General features: G+C 38.9%; 1 protein-coding gene across 6 annotated transcripts in view; it reads right to left on the bottom strand.

Moving 5' to 3' along the window:
- Window positions 1-542: 542 nt before the first annotated feature.
- ZMYND11 (zinc finger MYND-type containing 11) overlaps window positions 543-20,775 on the bottom strand; it is a 108,933-nt gene continuing 88,700 nt past the window's right edge. For all 6 annotated transcript variants that reach the window (XM_074899939.1, XM_074899943.1, XM_074899941.1 and 3 more), the window contains 11 exons: window positions 19,630-19,707; window positions 19,142-19,234; window positions 17,591-17,678; window positions 16,349-16,404; window positions 15,592-15,669; window positions 14,927-15,045; window positions 12,882-13,089; window positions 10,985-11,053; window positions 8,833-9,105; window positions 7,724-7,909; window positions 543-2,931 (listed from right to left, as the gene is read on the bottom strand). In XM_074899939.1, the coding sequence (XP_074756040.1) occupies window positions 2,809-2,931; window positions 7,724-7,909; window positions 8,833-9,105; window positions 10,985-11,053; window positions 12,882-13,089; window positions 14,927-15,045; window positions 15,592-15,669; window positions 16,349-16,404; window positions 17,591-17,678; window positions 19,142-19,234; window positions 19,630-19,707 (1,371 nt within the window). In that variant the 3' untranslated portion in view covers window positions 543-2,808. The remainder of the gene's footprint in view (window positions 2,932-7,723; window positions 7,910-8,832; window positions 9,106-10,984; window positions 11,054-12,881; window positions 13,090-14,926; window positions 15,046-15,591; window positions 15,670-16,348; window positions 16,405-17,590; window positions 17,679-19,141; window positions 19,235-19,629; window positions 19,708-20,775) is intronic.

Genomic DNA, 20,775 nt, shown 5'->3' with positions numbered 1-20,775 from the left:
CACCTTGCGGGCAGCAAGTCCTGATTTTGAAAATAAGTGCGAGAGAGAGAAACTGCTTCTCAGGGCTGCATTTGTGAGAGAAATGCTGCCACTGTTCAGGCTAGAGCTGGATTCATAGAGTCCTCTCAGCCCCACCAGATAAAAATTTGTTACTAAAATGTCTAACAGGCACAGGCTAAGGGTTGGTGACTGGGGTAGGGAGGAGGCAGAGTGGGGACGCTGGTGAGAGGCAGCACAGGGAGATGGGGGTCTGCGAGCCCCACCCTGGCATTACCACCAGGACATGATGACCGCAGCCCCCCGGAAAAGATTCGCTTTTGGAGCTGAGAGCCATGTGAAATGCTCAGGCCCTTGTGTGGACCTGCCAGCTCACCTCGAGCCAGGAGCAAGAGCCCCGTGAGTTCAGGCCCAGCTCCCCCATCCGCAGCCCCGGTCTTTTTAGGTGAGGACAAGTAAAAATAGCTGCCTCGTGAGTGCCCACCCAAGGGCGTGAGGACAACTGGCGGACAACTGGCCAAAATCAACACAGACACTTTCCGTGAGGGTTTTTTTAAATACATTTATTAACCAATGTTAACACATTAAATGACTCTATATATTGCTAGTCAGAGCAGCTTACAAAATGCCAGAATGCATCATAAACTGGACAGCCACAATGAATAATTACAATGTGCATAGTGGCTAAGCTCAACACTTTAATATAGCTTTATGATTTGCAGAAAAATTAATTTTAAATCATGATTCCTAAAACAATCAATTGTAATTTTACCTAAAACTTATACAAAACCAGGCCACAATCTTTTTTTTTTTGTTTTGTTTTGTTTTTTTTTTTCTTTAAAACACACAGTTTTCACGCTGTAGTAACTTGGAAATGTGCAACCGTGTCAACAGAGACAAAAAAGCCAAAGTAACACGAATCTTACTTTCATGCAGCTATCAGATAAATATTACATATTCTGGAATGATTTTACACCAAAAATATTTCCACAATAACTTGCTTTCATAGGGGTGGATCGAAGTTTTGGAACTTGTAAAGTAATCGAACAAGATTGATTTTTAGTTGTGAAGTGTTTTACAGTCACAACACAGAGGCGACAAAAGTTAATTACACATTTATCAGGCAATAATGTAGCTGTGGTAATACAAGTTACCATCTACTTACTATTTTTTCCAATCAATTTACCACTTAATTTCTGCAACATATTGGGCATTATTTGGCAGTATCTTGTCAATTAACTTATATCACCACTGTAAGTAAAAATGATCAGGATTCCAGTGGTAGTTCACAGAAGTCTTAGTTATATTTTCATCTTTACAATGACCCTGACAAATCCTAGAGAAAACTTTTTTAAAGGCTTTCCTCCTGATTCTTCAGCTTCCATCGTTCCATCATGTAATTGCTTTCAATAAATATCAAAGATCTAAATAAATATTTACAAATTATTCCTCTAACTTCTCAAAAAATAGCTGGATGATTAATGGGCATATGATTCAGTCTAAGACCAATCTTTTAAAGAAACTAAAATGCGGAGACACTTTAAAAGAAAAGCTATTTAAGTAAGCTTTACATCTATTTAAAAAATTGTCTCTGAACATGGATGCAATTCATATATCTATATATAAAACAAACAAAAAAGAAAATCATTTTTCAACTATCGATCCATTCCTATTGGTAATGCTTCTTAATCCAGACATTCCGCAAAATACAGACTTTTTACAAATCACGGCATCTTTAATACAAGAAAATTAACATGCATTATTCTTCATTCTGAGTACAGTGATGGAGCTCATTATTAGGCAATGACCCATTACTACAAACATAACGGCTTCTGTGAAACTTAAGTGCTTTTTCTCCTTTTATTATCAAGTTACAATGGACCAGGTGACACCAGATCATAGGCAGTCAAATGACATTGGATTAGGGAGGCTGAAGGGGGGCACAATAAAGAAATTTGCCTCATAATTCCATGTATGAATAAAGGTAGTTGGTTTTTTTTTTGTTTTTTTTGGCTTTTCTTATTCTTGTTACAAGCACTCATGTTAGGACAAAGATGAAATGTGCAAACTTCAAAATTTAAATATTCATTTTTCTCTAAGATCCAGCTCAGTAAAAGATTACCCCAGTTCCCTGTGATTTTAAACTACAAGATCAAAGCTAATATTTTGTTATAAAAGTTATATATTGAAAAGAAATAATGAAAATAAAACACAGTTGGGAAATATTTAAGAAAAAATACGCAGGACTAGCACCTGCTGTGTCAACCCTGTTCCCTAAATTCAATCATGTACCCACTGGTATAACCAATAGATAATGCCTTTAAACAGTAAAATTAAGCTGAACAAAACCAGCTCAACAAGGTTAAGAAATAAATGTTACATCAAGGTAGTATGCTTTGTTTTTCTGAAACAGTTCTACATTTCTTACATTCAGATCTAGTTTTTAAACGTTCCTTTTGTTACACTTGCATGATTTTTTTATCTTTAGATCTGCTGTTTTTAAAGATTAAAATCTCTGTAAAACCTAAAAATGTTTTAAAATTTGCTGAAAATGCAACAAATCCTCTAGTTTAAAATTATTTAAAGTAACCTGCTCCCACAGATGTTAAATTCATTTCGCCGACAAGATTTTGGAGGAGCATTAAACAGAAGATTGAAATTACTGTGCAAAATTTCTTTTACGAAAAGTGTTTAAAGGCTGGTGCAAAATGGGAAGCAAATTCTAAACAATTTTGGCTTCTTGGAAACAAAAACCGCTGTGTCTGAGAATAGCAATCATCGGGGTGGTTTTCTAGGGGAGGAACAACTCTTTCATCTTTTTCTGCGGCAGGTACGTTTGTGTTCGGCATGCCAATGCTCCTGCTGACACTTGATGGAGCAGTAGGAAGTGTTCCAGCAGCAGTGGTACATGGCCTCCTCTTCACAGTTGTAGCACTGGAGAGAACAAACGAGACGAGATTACTACCCTCGCAGGATCCCTCCTTACCGGCACACAAGTGTTCTCACCTGCTCGTGGATGCACCAGCACATGCAGAGCAATACTTCTCTTTTATTTATGCTTGGGGCATCCAGAGGCAGGGCGTTTTTCACACGTGCTAAGTAAAGCAGCAATCTTTAGCAAATCTGCACAACGCTTCTGTATCTTCCGGAGTCTGGATTATTGCTTTTGAAAAAATCATCTCTCATCTAAGAAAACTCATCCCTCAGGGGAGTAGACAGACATTTTTCAGCCACACAGTGCAGGAACCACCTTCTACCCTACATTTGTATAATAGCACCCTGATCTATGACTTAAAACCTATGATAAATCAACAGGCACTTCTGGCATGAACAGGGTCTGCACAAGCTCAAAAATCAGGGTTTCTGAGGTTTCTTTACAAGCCTGACCTGTCCAGAGGTTGCTGGGGAAGATCCTTTTGGGCTAGAAAAATCTCAAAAGTCACACAACAACATCACTGGGGAAAAGAATAACTTGTTACCAAGTGGTTTGTTACAGCCCATTGAGGGTAGGTCTGCAAGGAGGCTACTGTCAATGGGGTTTGCTGACTGCCAGACAGCTCTGCCATCTCATGAGAAGAAAACCTCGTGCTACACCCAGAGTTACTGAGAAGAGTGACAAAGAGCCTTTTCCTTCAGGTCTTCTGGAAACCAGAGGCAGCCTGTCATACACAGGACGGCCTCATGGGCTCTTGCCTTTTGTCATGGCTGCCAGGATGGCACAAAACACCTGACAGAAAGAGATGTTGCACAGCCCGTGATTTCTGCAGAAGTACTTGGTTCTGCGGAACGCTGCAGCAAAGAGGGGTTCTATCCCAGAACACACAGAATGCCTCCTGTTCCATGGCAGCTGGAAGAGCTACCTGGAAAACAACCACATGGCCTCCGAGGAACTGAGAAAAAAGGGAATCAACATGCTGGTTGACGATACGGAGGGTCAGCAAGGAGCTAGGGCACCCAGACAGGCAATGTGCCCTAGCTCCAGGTGGTTTTACACCACTTAAGGGAATGCTGCAAATGCATTAACTATCATTCTGACAAAATCCTGTAAGGCAGGCCAGCATTAGTGCCAAAAGAACCACTTACACGCAGTGCCATTGAAAGCCAGGTTCTAATGATCTCAGATTTGTCCTTCTGAATATGGTCTGCTCAAAATCAGAGCATCTTTATGAATCCAGTCTGAAATGCTTATTGCATGAGGGGGAACAGAGGGAGGGATATCACACAGTCTGTGCAGGCTGCTATCAAAGCACAGAATAACACACAATTTACTTTTTATATCCTGTCTAGCTACAGCACTGTTAATAAAACAAAGAATTACAAAGAAAACAAACCCAACTGCCCTAAAACAAAACCAAACCACAACCCTACACACTACTAAAAGACAGATCCAAGAAAGTCGACATTTACATTGGCTAAACCGACAGCTCTTTATTTACATCAGCAATAAAGGGGCTTCCCTAGCTGCATGAGAAGGGAACCTCTCCATTTTCCTTTTATAACTTAGCTCCAGGGAAGTTTATTTGTAGAAATGTCTGAAAACAAGTGTCCTCTCAAGAGCTGTTTTCCTGGTTTTTCATGTTGTTGGCTGCCCACAAGCCTGTGGGAACTATTAGGATCATCTGCTGGAAAGGTGCAGGGAACAGCTGTGCATCTCCGTTATGTACAGCATGGGCCTCAGCCCAGAGACCAGCTTCACATCTGCTGGCTTGGAGAGATCAAAAAAAAGGTAAGACAAGAGAGGACAACTGATCTGTGAGTCCTGCACTTGCCTTTACATGTGCTGGCCATAAGCATGGGATGTAAATCTCCACTCACATAAGGAAAATAGTGTCATCTAAGTTGGTACCAGCACGTGTGGCTGAGAAGGCAAAATGCCAGCTGGCCTCAGGCCTCCTCTTTTCTTTGTATTTTTGTCTTTCTAAACATTATCAATCACTTGGGTTTTCGTTTCAGACAGTACACATCAGGGACAGTGCTCATTCACATAAAAACAACCTGTTGCAAGTTAGAATAAATATACACGTGACTATAATTGGAAGGGACAGAAGTTAAAAATTATCTATAAAAATGAACTATGCACCAATTTAAATGAGGCTTGTATGCAAGTAAAAGAACTGTGAGAAATTAAAAAAGAAACATTGTCAAGAGCAGCACTCTAGCCTGTATTCTGGAGGCCATCAAACTGCATAATCTCACGATCGTTATCCCTGACTTTACGTTTCTTCCTTTCATTTGCTGTATGAAGTATCTGTATTAAATACAAATTTTCTGGAGGTATAAAAATGAAATTGGGTTAAGTCAAGGGGACTGTGACCAGTTAGAGCAACAGAAAACATTGTTCTTTAACTATGAGTTAGGCTCCTGAGGGCTGCGTGCGAATCTTCTCATGTGCCTGTACACCACCAGCAAAACGATCCCTTCATCCTGACCATGTTTTTTTTTTAGGTACGAGAAAAAGACAAATATAACATGAATAATAGCAGCTCTATTCCCAAGCCTAGACATCTGCATTACGCAAAACCATAGGTCTCTGCTCCTAATTAAAAAGCAAAGCCACCAAAACTCATTTAGTATGTGTGTTAATTACATGAGATTTTGGTAAGGAGGTATCATTATAATAGCAGCATACAAGAGCAGTACTACACACCAGGGATTGTCATTAGTACCACTGAAGGAAAAATCACTGGGGAGTTGCGTAATTGGACCAACTCCAGCCGCCTAAGGCTGTGTGTTGGCAGGCAGATCCATCAGCTTGAATGCAAAGGTGTTTATCCTCACCATCCCTCTCCCACCACATGCAAAACAGCTGCCTGTATGATGCCTTCATTTAAGGTGGTGAATGACAGATAGTTCTGGGGCCACAGAAATGGGGAAGACTGTCAAATACTCTTTATATATTTAATTGTCTTGCTCAGAAAGAGGCTTTATGCACATGATCATAAGATGCATTGATGTGCTATCAGTATGCTCTCTGACTAGGCTAAAGGAAATGGCAAAGGCAGTGGAACAGATGAAAGTAAGTCTCAGGAGTCTCTTCCATAAATTCTGCCTTCAAAAACACCAAAAAGCAGCTATAGCTAAGAGTCCAGACTCACTATCAAGTTACTATCAAGTTACTGTGATCGAGTTTATGCATATCGGCTGAATGGTGGCAACAGTTCATATATGCACTCGTAACTTTTGACAGAAGAGAGCTAATTTGACATAGCTCTATAGTGGGCAATGCACTTTCCCTCTCAGGTGCCACAGGCAAGAGCATGCATGCAGCCACCAGCAGCTGGTGACTCATTAAACACAGTAACTTGATCAAGTCGGAGACCTAAGTAACTTCTCTGGTCTGCAGAGACAGGTAGACAGGGAGGAATTTTCTACCTGACAAAGACCCAAGCACTGCAGTGTCATAAAACCCACAGTAAAATCTCTACCAGGAACAGAAATTAAGACTCTACAGGAGCTCCGGCATTTGAAGTAATTCTTCTCTTTGCAAAAAAAACAGACTTGTGACTGTGATAGTCATCAGCCGATTATCTCACCTCATTATTTATTTCACTCTTCTACAGAGCAGAGATTTCTCTGCAGGGACCACGGTTTCATCTATAAGAACGAGGACTAATGAGGCTGAACATAAACAAACAGCCCTTTACAGCAGAAGACAAACAGGAGCTGGGGTCGGGGCCAGGGCTGGCTGTCAGTGGGCGGCAGTGGCTGTCCATCGCAGCTCAGACCTGCGTGCCATCTTGTGGCAAGGCACTCGTGTGCTGCTCAGCCACATCCAGCAAAAACAAAGCTCAAAAGGAGGCTAGCAGAAAATCTTGTGCCCACCCTCCTGTATGTTAGAGATAGCCATTACAGTGCAGTGTGATTTGCTGAACAATGACTTTGATTTCCTTGTTCTGTGAAAAATTAGCAAGGGAATAGCGAAGTTTCTATGTGTGCCAGGCTCACTGCTCCTCAGTGTAGCAGTTTCCACCCTTATTCTGCTAGAGGCTAGCAGCACAGGATTATAGTACTCGCAGTGTTTGAGTAGATGCTGTACAGACATGTGGGAGAACAAACTTCTGGCTTAAAAAGAAAACAGGAGACACAAACTAAACAAAACCAGAAAAAGTTTGCAGTATGTAATGGAATAGTAAATTAGATGTCTATGATGCCTGTTTTCACTTTTCTAAAGGGTAAATGAACATGGTTTTCCCAGGCAATGCTGCAGATTTGGGCTAAAGGACTGAACAAGGGAGTGAAATGTATTTCAGAAAGTCATGTCTTAAATACAAAAGAACATAAAAGAGCTGCAGAAGAAGCTAGGAGAGGAAAAGGCCAAAAGGGTATCACTACCAGCATTATTAACAGGGGAATCCAAATTGATGCAGCCAGGTATTGTATCCTCCAGGGCCTTGACATCAAAGGAATGTGAACACAATGCAAAATATGTCTTATATGGAGTAAAACTGCATTTAGAAAAAAGTATTTTGATACTAACATCTGGTTGGACTCAAGAAGATGGTGCTGTTAACACTACATAATTAAGATGGAAAGTAATCAGTACGTCAAGTTGAAATTTGAAGGTTCAAAAACTTTGAAAGAAGTAATATGAAGGAGAAAACCTTAAAGCTGAAAGACCAGTGAAAGAGTGGTGTAGTTAAAATAAGGAAGAAAACACCTTCAATTGCCCTGAAGTATTCATTATGCATTTCCACTTACTGTGTTGTAAGAAATTTTTGACACTTACCCACTGCTTCTTCTTGGTCTGGGAAATCAGTTGCTTGTGCTGGCCTGCTAGCTTCTTAATTTCTTCTAAAAATTCTTCTTTGCACTTCTCCTTTACCTGCTTACATTTTCTGTCCATCTCTCCTTGTGCATTGGCCACAGCTTTATTTACAGCCTGCCTTTTCTCTTCTTCCATCTCCGTACGCAGCTGCCATGAGAAAGTCAGCAAAACAAGTCAAGGGACAACTACTGGAATAAAAGTATCTTCTTTAAACCCCTACTCTTTAAACCTCCATTACTGATGTGGGTGGAGGTCACATAGAGACTCCTATTCAGAAACCAGAAAGTTCTCTTCTTTAGAGTTATAACAAAACAACCATTCAAAATAAAAATGCCACAATATTTCTGTTCTGCTAGGCATCTACAAAAGTAGCTAAATAGGTTCCATGTATATTTTGTCAACGATCAGTTTACAAATTTATGAATTTATTTTAGACAAAGATTTTGTCTTTTCCAAACCTATAACTGCATATAAATCACAGCAAGGACACAATGGAAGTACAAAATAGAACATCCCTGAGTTCAGTAAGAGGTACCTTTAAGACTAATTGTCAGTGGGTTTCCTTTGCCCTTGCTCAGTTATCTAAAAGTTTGGTGTCTTAATTCTACAGGATTAAGCTCAAGCTTAGATATTGAATTCAACAGGTTATCATTAGATAAGAAAACTCAAACAAATTTCGGTGAATCTATTTAATGTTGAGGTCAGAAGACTGACAAAAGCATTACTTATGAACAGCCTTTAAACAATGCCATCGTTTACAACCACACTCGACAATGAAGACAAAGGCTTTGGAAATGGATACTCATGAATGAGCAATTAGTTTCAGCTTTTGGATCACAAACTGGACAAGAATCAAAAAAAGCATGAGTTTTCTGTTTAAATTAAGGTCTGCTGGTACAGAAGTAGTCTAAAAAGCAGTAATGAAGACTATTTTTATGTGATCTCTTTGGAAAAGGTTTTTTATTCATTTTCTTAAGGGTGGATGTCACAAAAATAGAAAAGAATGTGAAAAAAATCCACACTCCTCCTCTCCTCAAACCGGAGTGTAGGTGGTGTTCGACAAGTGTTACCTTTTCCACTGCCTCTCGCACAACTCTCTCAGTTTCTCTTTTGTGATCAGCTTTCATCCTGTCCTTGAAATCATTAAAGATTTTGGTGTATTTGTCATGGCACATGTTCTGACACACTCCATCATTACTTGTCTGGGTGCTCCGATGCAGCATTTTTGGAGAAGAGGCACTTAACTTCTTGGTCTGAGTTGAGACTGAAACTTTTTCAATGGGCTGAGGCATTGTGGGAATTTCCTGGCTTGAACTTACTGCTTCAGTTTCAGGTTCTGGCTCCTACAGAGAAAGAACAAACTTGTAAATCCAGGTATCAAAACAGAACAAGGTAACTTTCAGTTCCCTCTGGAGAAAAATACGTTGCATGACTAATGTCAGCGCAATTAACGTGAACGGTGTCTGTTGAAGACTTTTAGTGCTAATGGGACGTGGGATCCCTGAGGAAAACCAACACAACAGTGGGTAGGCTCTTTGGTCAGGCTTTTCTGACTTCAGGTAGGAGCCCTCCAGAAGGAAGCACACGCATGGCATTAGTATGCCATGCTCACCAGCTTCTCTTCCCAAAAAGTACAACCACCATCAGAAGCGATGCTGAATCCCTGCAGATCCCTTGGGACTACTAAAGGGTTGCCATAGATTTCTTCCCCCTACCATTCTCCCCAAAGAGACTGTTGCTGCATGCCCAAGGTGCCTGAATTGTTTTGGCAGACTCTGGGCTTACTCTGGCCCAACAGGCTGCACTGGAATCTGTAATATTTCACTGATTTCATAGAACTGCTGCAGATTGATTAGTACTTCAAAGGTGCTTTGAAGATGAAAGGCTAATGAGCGTCTAAGTCTTGCTTCCAATAATATAGAACTAGACTTGGATGACCACAGAAGCTTTCTGTAATTACACAATTATCAAGAAAGAAATCATACTTACTGTAATGTACTGTAGTGAATGCAGCTGCCTGTGTTATTACCCTGTAACACCAATTGCTTGTGCTCTTTAGAACAGATGTAAGTAATATTCCTGAAAACTCTTGGTGACATTTGAAGTGTCTGAAGACACAGATGAACATTATTTTGCTTTTTTTTAACTTGGATTTTCAAAGCTCATTTAACCGTGTACAGGTAAAGCACGCAGTCCTTGTAACACTGGACTTGCTCAGGACTGGACTTTGTGCCTGTCTGTGTGATGGGGCACTGCTCACACCAATCAAAAGGCTGATTCTGTATTCCCTTTTGAAACCAATTACTCTCTAATAGGTCACTGTGATTGACTTCTGGATCACTGGTCAAATATGAGCAGAGCTAAGAGGTAAATGTTAAGACATAAATGTATAAAGCAAATTACAGCATTTGTTTGACAGAAAACACTATAAAAACAATGAGACATCCTAAACTGTAGTCTCCCTGTCAAATATAGTTTGTGCCCCAGGGAGCACAAACTGTGTGTCACTGCCTCCACTGATGAAGGTGCCTCCTGTGGTATCAGATACAATGGGGAGGCAGGTGCCCAGAGTGACAGCGTCTGTATTTCAGGCACCAGGGCCATCCCACAGAACTCTGGTGCTAAAATACCTGAACCCTTCTCTGTAATTGAGTCCTGAGTCCTCTTCCGAGGACTGTGCATATGTGCAACTTTTTCTTAGTGTTCAACACGTAGCTGAAACGAGCCAGGAAAAAATACTCAAAAGTTAGGAAATACGAGATTATGGCTGTGTCTCAGCTACTGCCCCCTTGTGTACAAGCAGAGTACTACAGTCCCTTGGTTACATGATTGTTCAGGGTGCAAGTTGGATAATCAAGAAAGTTTCATGGACAAAGGTGAATACAACATTTTCTAAACTTAATATTCTTGATCATGCAAAATACTTTCTAATTTCTGCTGTTTATACACTAACTAGACTACATTTTTCATTTAAAAAAATGTTGTAATTTGATGGTTGATTTATTCGTGATACAGAATATGACTACGATGACACCAGTGGCTTGCATGTGGGATGTACAATTATTTTTGTTAGCAAGGAGGACCAAACTAAGGGGCTGGAACTTCCAAGATGAATACTATAAAATCAGTAAAAGGTGACAGAAATTGAAGGGACTGTCTATTATAATTTCAGACTTTTTGTACTTTGCTATCTCTACAAACATAGTAAGTGAGATTACTTACTTCTTTCTTGAGTTCCATACTCTGGTTACGTCGTCCTTTCTTTGCTCTTGGTTCCTGAGTAACCTTCAGCTGCGAACATTAAGAAAAACATACTGAATAATTCCAAAAATCAGTTCATATAAGTAGCATTCACTGTGACATGACTGATGTACCTTTTATTTGTGATTATTTGCAATTGTGTAATTTAGCAAACAGAAAGTTGAATACTGTTCTTAAATAAGAAGTGCACACAATAAACTTTCCATATTATCACCGATGACTATAATTGCATGAAGGAACAAAATTCATGAACAAGGTCTAACATTCAATATGTATTTGCTAAAATACCCTTAACCATTCTTTTCTTCATTTCACACACAAGTTCAAACACTTGTTTTCTGGAATATTCTGATATCAGTGACCCGTAATTAGGCAGAAGATCTTTCTGGAAACCAGAAAACAGCAATAATTATAATGTATATATGTGAAGATGGTAAGATTACCCAGACTTGCTAGAATTGATTATAACTCGGAGGGGTATGAAAATTCATGCTTTAGAATAAAAGCCAATCTCCAGTAATAGAAACAAGGATGATATCAAAGGGGATGGTATATTATCTTATAATGGCTTACAAAAAAGTTCTTACTCCTGCCTTTGAAGCATTCAGTGCTAACACAGCTAGTGTTAGTGACAGGATACTGAAAAGCACTGACTCGGACAGCTACTCTTATGTTCCTGTATCTGGGAAACCAGTGAAACAAGGATAAGAATTAACCAAGTGAAAGATGAAGAGTTGGGGTGGAACAGAAAATATGTAAATGGCCACTTCAAACCCTATGACTGACATTCTGAAAAACTGGGAAAATGCCACTGTTATTTTTCGTAAATACAATTTGTGGGTGTTTTCCTGTTTCATCATACATGTTGCATGACTGCATACACAACATTAAATAAAGGACCTGCATAGGGTTAGTTAAGTAAAACAGGCTAAAAAAACTAAACCCACTTTGCTAAGGAGCATCCCCTTAAAGCAACATCCAGTTTTATAAGCTTTCAAGTTTTTAGCTACAAAAGGAAGAGGGTCAAAACATGCTGATTTTTAAAAATACAGACTTAGAGAAAGGATAGTGCTTTTAAATGAGGAAAGAAGATGTTGCCAGGGCAAAGGCTGGCAAAAATACAGAGAAACATCCTGCAAGCCATGAAAATCTTACTGTCAAGTCAGTCATAGTAAATATATAACCCCCTTTTGGACAATGAATGACAAGCAAGGTTCAGCCATGATAAGGGAATTTGCATACGGCAGTGCAAAGTTTTGTATCTTGGCCCTTGTGCTTTTCACCTTTGTTAAAGCAATATAATTATTCTTGTTTTGCAGAATTATTTTTAATTACTTTAATCAGTTGCTGGTCAATGGTCGTCAAGTGCAACATTTCCACCTAACTTTAGTTGGACTTGCTGAAAATGTCATGATTGGTGTTACTTGGGAATCTGTAATGCAGAATGCAGTCCAAAGTGAACACACTCCAGCTGTGAAAAGGCTGAACAGCTACAGGGCTGTCCCTTGATAGGAGTCCAAGAAGGCAGTGTCGCAGTCTATCTGATATCCATGACATTTAACTTGAACATTCCTATTTAACTTTAGAAATCTTGGTCTGCCTCTCCAAGGTGCTGTAGGTGACAAACATTTTGAAACTTCCTAGAGGTCGTCCAAGAAACTGAGGAAAAAGGAAAACTCTATATTCTTTCTATTACTGAGCTATAAAACACAGGGAAAATAAGCCTTTGAACCCTATTCTTGTCACCACAAAACTGCAGAAAAAGCACAAGGCTAATTTAATAGTGGATTAACCAAAAACGTCATCTTTGTACCCTTTAATAAATTGCCTTGATTGCTAACATTGTGGCAGCACTTGCCTGCTCATTGCTGGTGGAAGAGATACTTGACTCTGCCTCCTCTTCCCCTTTATCTTCATTCTTTGATTTCCAGAATCGCCCCTCACGAAGAAAACGCTGGTGCAGTTCCAGCTCATCACAGGCCTTCTTCCACCCCATACTGCGTTTCACGTGCAGCCTATGGATGTTCACTGTGATATCTTGAATGTTTTCAGAGGGGATCCAGGCCCTTTTGAATAAACAGTACAGACAGGTTCAGAAACACTGAATACAGATGAAGGATCCTGACCTGAGAAACGGACTTCAGAAGCAGTTTTTCACAGCAGCTGATCACTGACAATTCTTTTGTACTCAGAATTTTTGTATATTCAACACATTTGGAAAAAAACAGACTGCATACAATTAGACACTTGTATTACTATAAGCACTTCTTAGCAGTGGGTGCTATGGCTGAAAGTCTCTTTCATTTCTGGTGAGCCACAAACCTCCCCCAGCACCAACAGCAGTCACATCTCCTACCTGCTCTCTTGCTAGATGCCCCAAATCAGACACAGAGACATCGTTACCGAAGGTTCATATGCTAATCCAATTTAACCCTTGACCTCTTTGCTAAAACTGTCAAGGAATGTACCAAATTATCACCTCAAATAGAGTAATTTTTTAGTTAGGGGCTCGGTCTGTCAGTAGTGAAATCATGCGGGGACTTTATGCTCTTTTGGACTGAATTCATGCTAGTGACTTGGTTCCAGAGGTATTTTGTCACTTAAATATTTTCAGAGAGTCCTCATAGAGTTATATGGGCAGCTCTTGACATTTTGAAAGGTTATACCAAGCAACATTGGACATTAAAGAGTCACTGCCATGGACATCTACATAACAGAGTAAATACTGTAACAAATTAAATGTCTGCAGACAGATTCTCAATTCTTACAAAATAAATTTCATTTCAGTGAAGTCAAACAAACAATGTTAATCTATACCAACCAGGAAACTGGCCTTTTGTCCAAGTCCAGCACAGTAACTAAGCAATGGCATGCTAGTAAAATGTATTTTGCCTTTTCTATCAGCACATGTTTAAGACATTGCAAGCACCTCATCCCACAAGCGTCATGTTACTGTATTAAATAGTTTGAAGCTGTGTGAATTTAATGCCAAAACTACTCATGAGATAAGATGTATTTGCAAACAGATTCAAGGTAAATCATTCTGTGATTGAGACGCAGAGATCCTTTACCAACTTTATGCCCATTAGAAAATCTTGGTAGTTCATATAACAAATGAAAACATGTTATATACTGTGCAAGTTACACTAAAAGCAATTTAAATAAACAGCCTCATAAAACACTGTTACTCAATTGTCTAGACCCTTTTGGGATGCACCAAAATATACCACCTTCCCAACAACCATGAATTACTTTGCAAATATCTCCTCCCCTCACATTACAGGCACATAAATCAAACAGTAAAAAAAAATCAGTACATCCACTCTACTAACACTACTATAACCCTCCCCAAATGCTGAACAAACACCTGGAGATGGGAGTAAAAGCTGATCTCTAAGAGTGAAGTTTCCAATGTAAAGAGTTATTCTCTGAAATTGCAAACTGGCTCACAGCAGGAGCTCTGTCAATGTTCTAGCAGTGAGACAGAAACACTTGTGATGTATATTATGTTACTAAAACACAAAATTGCAACGTGTCTGCTCAGAAGAGAAAATTGCACAAAGTCAATACTGCTGATAAGTAAGAGTACATTTCTGTCCAATTTTCACCTTGCCTTGGATCAGCAGGCTGCTACTGATTTGAAGAAACAGTTGAAGTTCATTTCCTTTAATTAAAATGGCATTAAGTAACATCCCTACAGCAACTGTGGAAAGGGAATCTCTGAGCCATTTGGCAACTTTGGATGTGTTAGACTGAGCTTCAAATTTTCTGAAACAATTATGGCAAAGTACTCAGTCTTTCTAATGTTGGCAACTAGCTGAGCCAGGAATTACAACATGATAGATGAGATAAATTCTTTTAAGTATTGTTTGTAATAAGAAGCACATGGAACTAATAAATTACCTTTGGTGGTGATGGCCAAAAAAGCGAACATCAACTTGATTGTCCTCTTTCTGCATGACTTTGGCTGGCCAAAACCCAAAGCCTTTCATTTTGGCCCAAACCAACTCATGATTAGGTATCTGGAAAAAATGTTGTATTTATTATTGGATATGAAGTATTATATTGATATCTCCCACAAATACTTTGCTGTAATACTATGCTAGTATCTTACGAATATGGTCACTGTTTATGTCTAGTGTTATTTTCATTTTTATCTTCTTACAATATATATTTCTCTGTTAGATGTACTGCTTGTATCAAAGTAAAAAAAATACAAAGTCTGAAAAGGGTGTAACTGTCTACTGAAAACAGAGATCTTAAGCAACCCAAAATTTCAACTTGTCTATTTTATAGCTTCATCCAGGAGCAAAGTTTTACTTCTGTAAGCTCCTTATTTTCTTCTGAGACTGTTGTAACTGGCTGATAACCAGGTTTTATAACCTATAGTATTACAGCTTTGAACTTCAATCAATGTTTCACTTGTGTAAAATATCTAGGCTTACAGAATCTTAATATGCTTTTGAAACAAGCCTACTGAAATGTAATAGTCAATGCCTTAATGACACCAAAACTGCAGGCTTTTATACAGAAAGGCAAACAAATGAAAATCTGAGTCAGCAACTTACACAAGGATAGCAGAACCAATTGTCAGGTCGTGCATTTGACAAATAGAAACAGTTCTTGCAAAGCTGCAGTTCATCCAGCTGAAAAAAAAAAGAAAGGTAAATAAGCCAAAAAAATCCTATTTACGTGTCTTCAGAAGTATCCCTTTCTCTTGAGTAGCAAGATTTTTCAACTCTGCTTGCTAATTTGGTAGAGTTACTTCTGTCTGTGCAAACTAGAGGTGTGAAACTGAGGTGAGCTAAGAGTGGATAAATGACAAGCTGCAGAAATGTTATTGATATTTTAGAAAAATAAGGCAGAAGGAGGAGACCAATTCAACTCTTAATGATTTATTATAGCTAAAATGTAAAGAAAAGTTCTCTAAATTAATCAAATATTTAAAGTACATTTGAAAGAAGTCATTCAACTGTACAAAAGTGTGACAGCTCCCCTAGCTTTATTTTCTGGTCTCCTCTGAATGTTGAGAAATGTTTCATTGCCAGCTACGGAATTTGGTAGGAATCTCACCTCAGGTTCAATTTATATTAAAACTATGTATTAGTAGATCATTTTCAAAACTAACATTTGAATATCAGAATTTTTTTAATAGTTTCATTGCAAAAGAAAAGAAAAAGGAATTCTGAATCATCTGTTAGAAAGGGAAAATTTATATTAAACTTCTCACCCTTTTTATTTTTGTAATATGAAGAATAATTTTCTTAGATTCTGAAATAAAAATCAAGTATCTTGTCTACATCTTCATTACTCAGTACTACTTACTTCATGACATGTGTCTTTGTAAAGCATCCTTGCTATATCAGCTTGTTCACTGTCCGCTATAAATTAAAAAAGATGGTATGAACAATCACAGTATGATCACAGTGCGCACAAAGATTTGCAGCTGTCATTGCTATGACTTTCATGCTATAATTGTCTTGCTTGAGAATACAAAACATAATTGAGTCACTTGGATAACCCTTCCATTTAAAATTTTCTAACAATCAGTTCTATATTTGTTTTCTCTTTCCTATTTATATGCAAAAACACTGTTGGGAGCTTTTCAACTGAACAATCCAAGTACACATCTGAGGAGAAGCATCAGGGAGTCAGGGTTGCTCCTAATATGGATCCAGTTGCTTTCTCTGTTAGTGTCTTAATGACACACTGCAATTGTCCTAAAACATGGCTCTCTGCTATCACCATTTGACAGGAACACAGGTACAATCACATAAGCATTTCTGCTGAGAGTAATGCTTCACAGATTATTTATCACTGTGTGTTTCCCTTTACACCTGTGTATTTCTCCATCAGCACATTCACATCTCTCTCTACCAGTGACACTGTGGGTCTTCTGATGCTGCAAACAGACTGGTCCCACTGTTCTCCCAGTTTCCCTGAAGTGAGCTGTGTCTGCAGGGAAGAATCACATCCTTCCTGAAATGATGGCTCCGGAGAACCCTGTTACAGGACCCGGCTATAGCTTCTGGACATGGTGGTGGTGTCTTTCCACTTCCATTCAGACTGTTCCATCGTATCAGTCACTTAATACCTTCCCAGTGGCTAGCAGCTTTTCTAATGGCTGCACCAGCAGGACACTTCTAGTGGGGGTGTAGCTATCTTTGCTGTCACAATACCGCAGATATTGCCCACAAGTGAAAAATACGTGTTTCTGCTGACACAGCACAGCAGAGATCAAACCTCTTTCCACCCAAACCAACAGAAGTATACTGGCAGAAATCTGCAGTCCAGACTGACTTATGACTTAGGCTGCAGAAGAAACAGTACGGCAAAAGTGCAAATTCCCACAAACGGTTTAGCCAGAGAAGATGAGAATAATTGTGTAGTAGGTGGGCTAGAAAAGACCCTGCAAAGTCCTCTTGCAGATTACTTGGATTTTTAAGGGCTCTAAAATGACCTCATCCACACTTAAGACTATCTAATACCAAATTCAATCCTGAACTTATGATTTTCCTGCTGATAAAGATAAACCAAATAAAGCAAGCAGTAAATGTAGTACTTTACCTCCATAGAAAATCACTGTGTTGTGTAGAAGCAGCTGAGCATCTGCTTTGAACTCCTCATAACTCCTGTACTTTCCTTCATTTACTTTCTACACAAAAGAAAACAGGACTGTGAAAAAAATGTCTAAGTGCTATACCTGTTTTATGCAGAGAAGCTTCCACAGAAATCTGCATTATTCAATACAGATCAGACACTGCCTTTCCTGCATACAGAAGGAATACTTACAACTCTTTGGCATGGTTTGTTAGTATCTGAACACTGGCTGCGCTGGTCCCTTTAATGCAATATCCAGAGGTAAATAGGTGCTTTAATACTTGACTAAGTTTTAAAAAAAATTCTCTTGGTTATAACAGGGTACATCTGGAGTAGCTTCATCATAAAGTGTGGCCCAGAACACTTGTTCAAATTAAAATATACTCCCTGACGTGAAGATTTTGTACCTTAAAATACCAGCTAGTTTTAAATCAATGTTATACTTCCAGGATCTTCACTTGATAGTCAGTGTTTTCTGATGAAGGCTGATTGTCTTAGTCTTCCAAACTCGTAGCAAACACCTACATGGAGCCATGCAGTTCATTTTCCTAGTACGGTCTTTTGTCTGATAAAGAATGCAGCATTTTCACTTGTGCTCTGTCAAGAACACCTATGAGAATTCCAATCATCAAACATCATCAGTTTCTAGGATGTTATCAAGGTCAAAAGACCTTTCGTGGAAGCAGGTGAAGGTGACACAGTAAAAGGAAGGCCTGACCTATTTTCAGGCTCAACCAGCGTTGCCAGTACTTCAAGCCAGCCAGTTGTGTTGGTCTCCAAAACTGTCAGTGGATGCTATTGTTTATCCACGTGTTTCAACAACAATAATAAAACAAAGGCTTTTCACATCTATGGTTGTAAAGGGCAAAATATACTATAGCACTGCATAGTAATCCAGTTCCAGCAATGAATAAAGAATATGCTGTTCATTTTGGTCATGTGCCATTGATTTACATGAGTCATCGTCAGAACTTTGGTTCAGAAAAAAGGATAATGCATTTACTAGTACTTTATTTTTGGAAAAATTAATGCAAAACAGATGTTTTAAGTGAATCTTGTTTTTTCATGATCAACAAAATGATTGGTTCTTTATGAATCATTTACATGTTTATAAAGCTGACACCTACACAAGGGCATAATGACTAAAATTGGAACATAGTCAAAAGCATTGGGCCAGATATGCAAACATAAGCCCTCGAGTCCATATTCAGTGACTTACATAAAGGGTACTTTCTCTAAAGATTTCAGCTACCTACAGCTCCTAGTAAAACCTTAGTACAAAAGGAATTCAGGATACTCTGTCTGAAAACTAGGCACCACTCAAAATGGTTTTACTCAGTTACCAATTTATGAGGAAAAGTCTGAAGTTTTAAGCTCCCAAATCCAGTGTGGGATACAATAGTGAAATAATGATCATAAGGAGAAATAAACAGGATTAGTGCTTTAGTCCTTAAGGTTTATCTTCCCTGTTAAAAGGCACCATAAACATTATGGAAGTTAGAAAGCAAGTCACTCTACCTCCTGTATAGTAGGAACATCAACAGCTGAGTGCACCAGCCTTCTATACATTGGGTGTTTGTTGTCTTTCCCTTTCTTGTTTAGATCTATAGCCTGAAAGGACCATGAGAGAGTGTTAGTTACTGCATTTAGAATCTGCTTAAAACACAAAAAAACAGATTAAAAAAATGTAATATTTCAGGTGGGGAATACACAAGGCCAAACTGTGGATCCACAATCTGATAGATGACATGTATCTCAAACCTCAAAAATGTCCATTTCAGAGGAGCCACAGGTTCATGGCATAAACTGCTCCTGTCAGAATGATACTAATCCGAGCAATGAGACCTGATAAGTGTACGTGGAAATACACACACCACTTATGACAGGGGAAATAAAATGACACCTTCCTGTAGCCCTCTTCTCTGCACAGTCACACATGGCCAACCGTAATGCATCCTCTACAGTGCAACCCAACACTCTGATAAACTTCCCTGTTTCAGACTCACCCGCTCCTTCATACGAGAGACTATGAATCGCAGGTATGTGCTCATCTCTTGTTTACTTGTGTTTTTCTTCTTGATACTCTGTCAAAGAAAAACAGGATCATATTATTATTTTAAACTTGACTTCAAAATTCATTCAATAAAAATTTTCTCTGTATCACAACATTATTTGAAAAGGTAACTTTGAATCATATCACACAATTTTTTAGGGAAAATCTTTTCTGGGAAATTAGTAATGCTAACACATCACAACCATAATGTATGTTGCTTTGAATTACATCTGGGCTGAGGAATTCAGGAGTTACAGGTTTTACTTCCACATGTATCCATAATACTTTGTCAAAAACCTCTCATGTAAAAAAGTGTCAATTAGAATAAGACAATGAAGAAAGGCATTTTAGGGAGCAGTTTAGAATTTATTTAATGGACTTTTTATTAGCAAGGCACTAATATTTTCAGTAAAAGAAGACATTATTTTTAAAAGAATACCCTGTGCTATCTACAAATTATGTGCTTACTAGGCAAAACGACACAGTTTAGAAGGAAGTCAAATAGGCTCTAGCCAATAAAAACTCAGAGCACTTTTTACTGCTTGAGAAACATAGCTATTGTTGATTTCTGTGGTTCTTCCTTCACAAAATCTAAGCCACATTCTGGAACACAGACTGCTTCTTTTTAGCATTTCAGGATCCAGAGTTTTCCCCCCTCATCTTAGACTAGTATAGAAACTTATTCCCACCCTTCAAAGTCCATCCAGGCTAGTGGGAAGCACTGCATAAAGAAAACCCATTGCTAAAGGGAAGGTGGCTCTCTGCAAATGCCTAGCATGGTCTTACAAACCAGCCTTTCCAATTCCAGGTCACAGCAGCTGTGCACAGTTCTGCATGGCCTTACAACAGCTGACTGAAAAGTGCTATCTCCTTCTTGCTCTTGCCTACAGTAGTTCTCCAAAACAAAAACACAGTGAGTGAATCAACAGCATGAGTTCCAGGTTTATTATCCTGAAGTGCCTTCTAACTGTTCACAGCTTTTGCAAAAACCTTTATTCCTCCTCACACCTTGGAATGCACTGAGTGCCAAGCTGAGTTCTCCCCTTCTCATGCCTCACATCACCACCTGTATGCAAACTGCGTGGACCAAACTGGCTCA

The sequence above is a fragment of the Athene noctua genome, chromosome 2 (assembly GCF_965140245.1).
Source record: "Athene noctua chromosome 2, bAthNoc1.hap1.1, whole genome shotgun sequence".
NCBI classification, from domain to species: Eukaryota; Metazoa; Chordata; class Aves; order Strigiformes; family Strigidae; genus Athene; species Athene noctua.
This window is presented reverse-complemented; position numbering and strand designations above follow the sequence as displayed.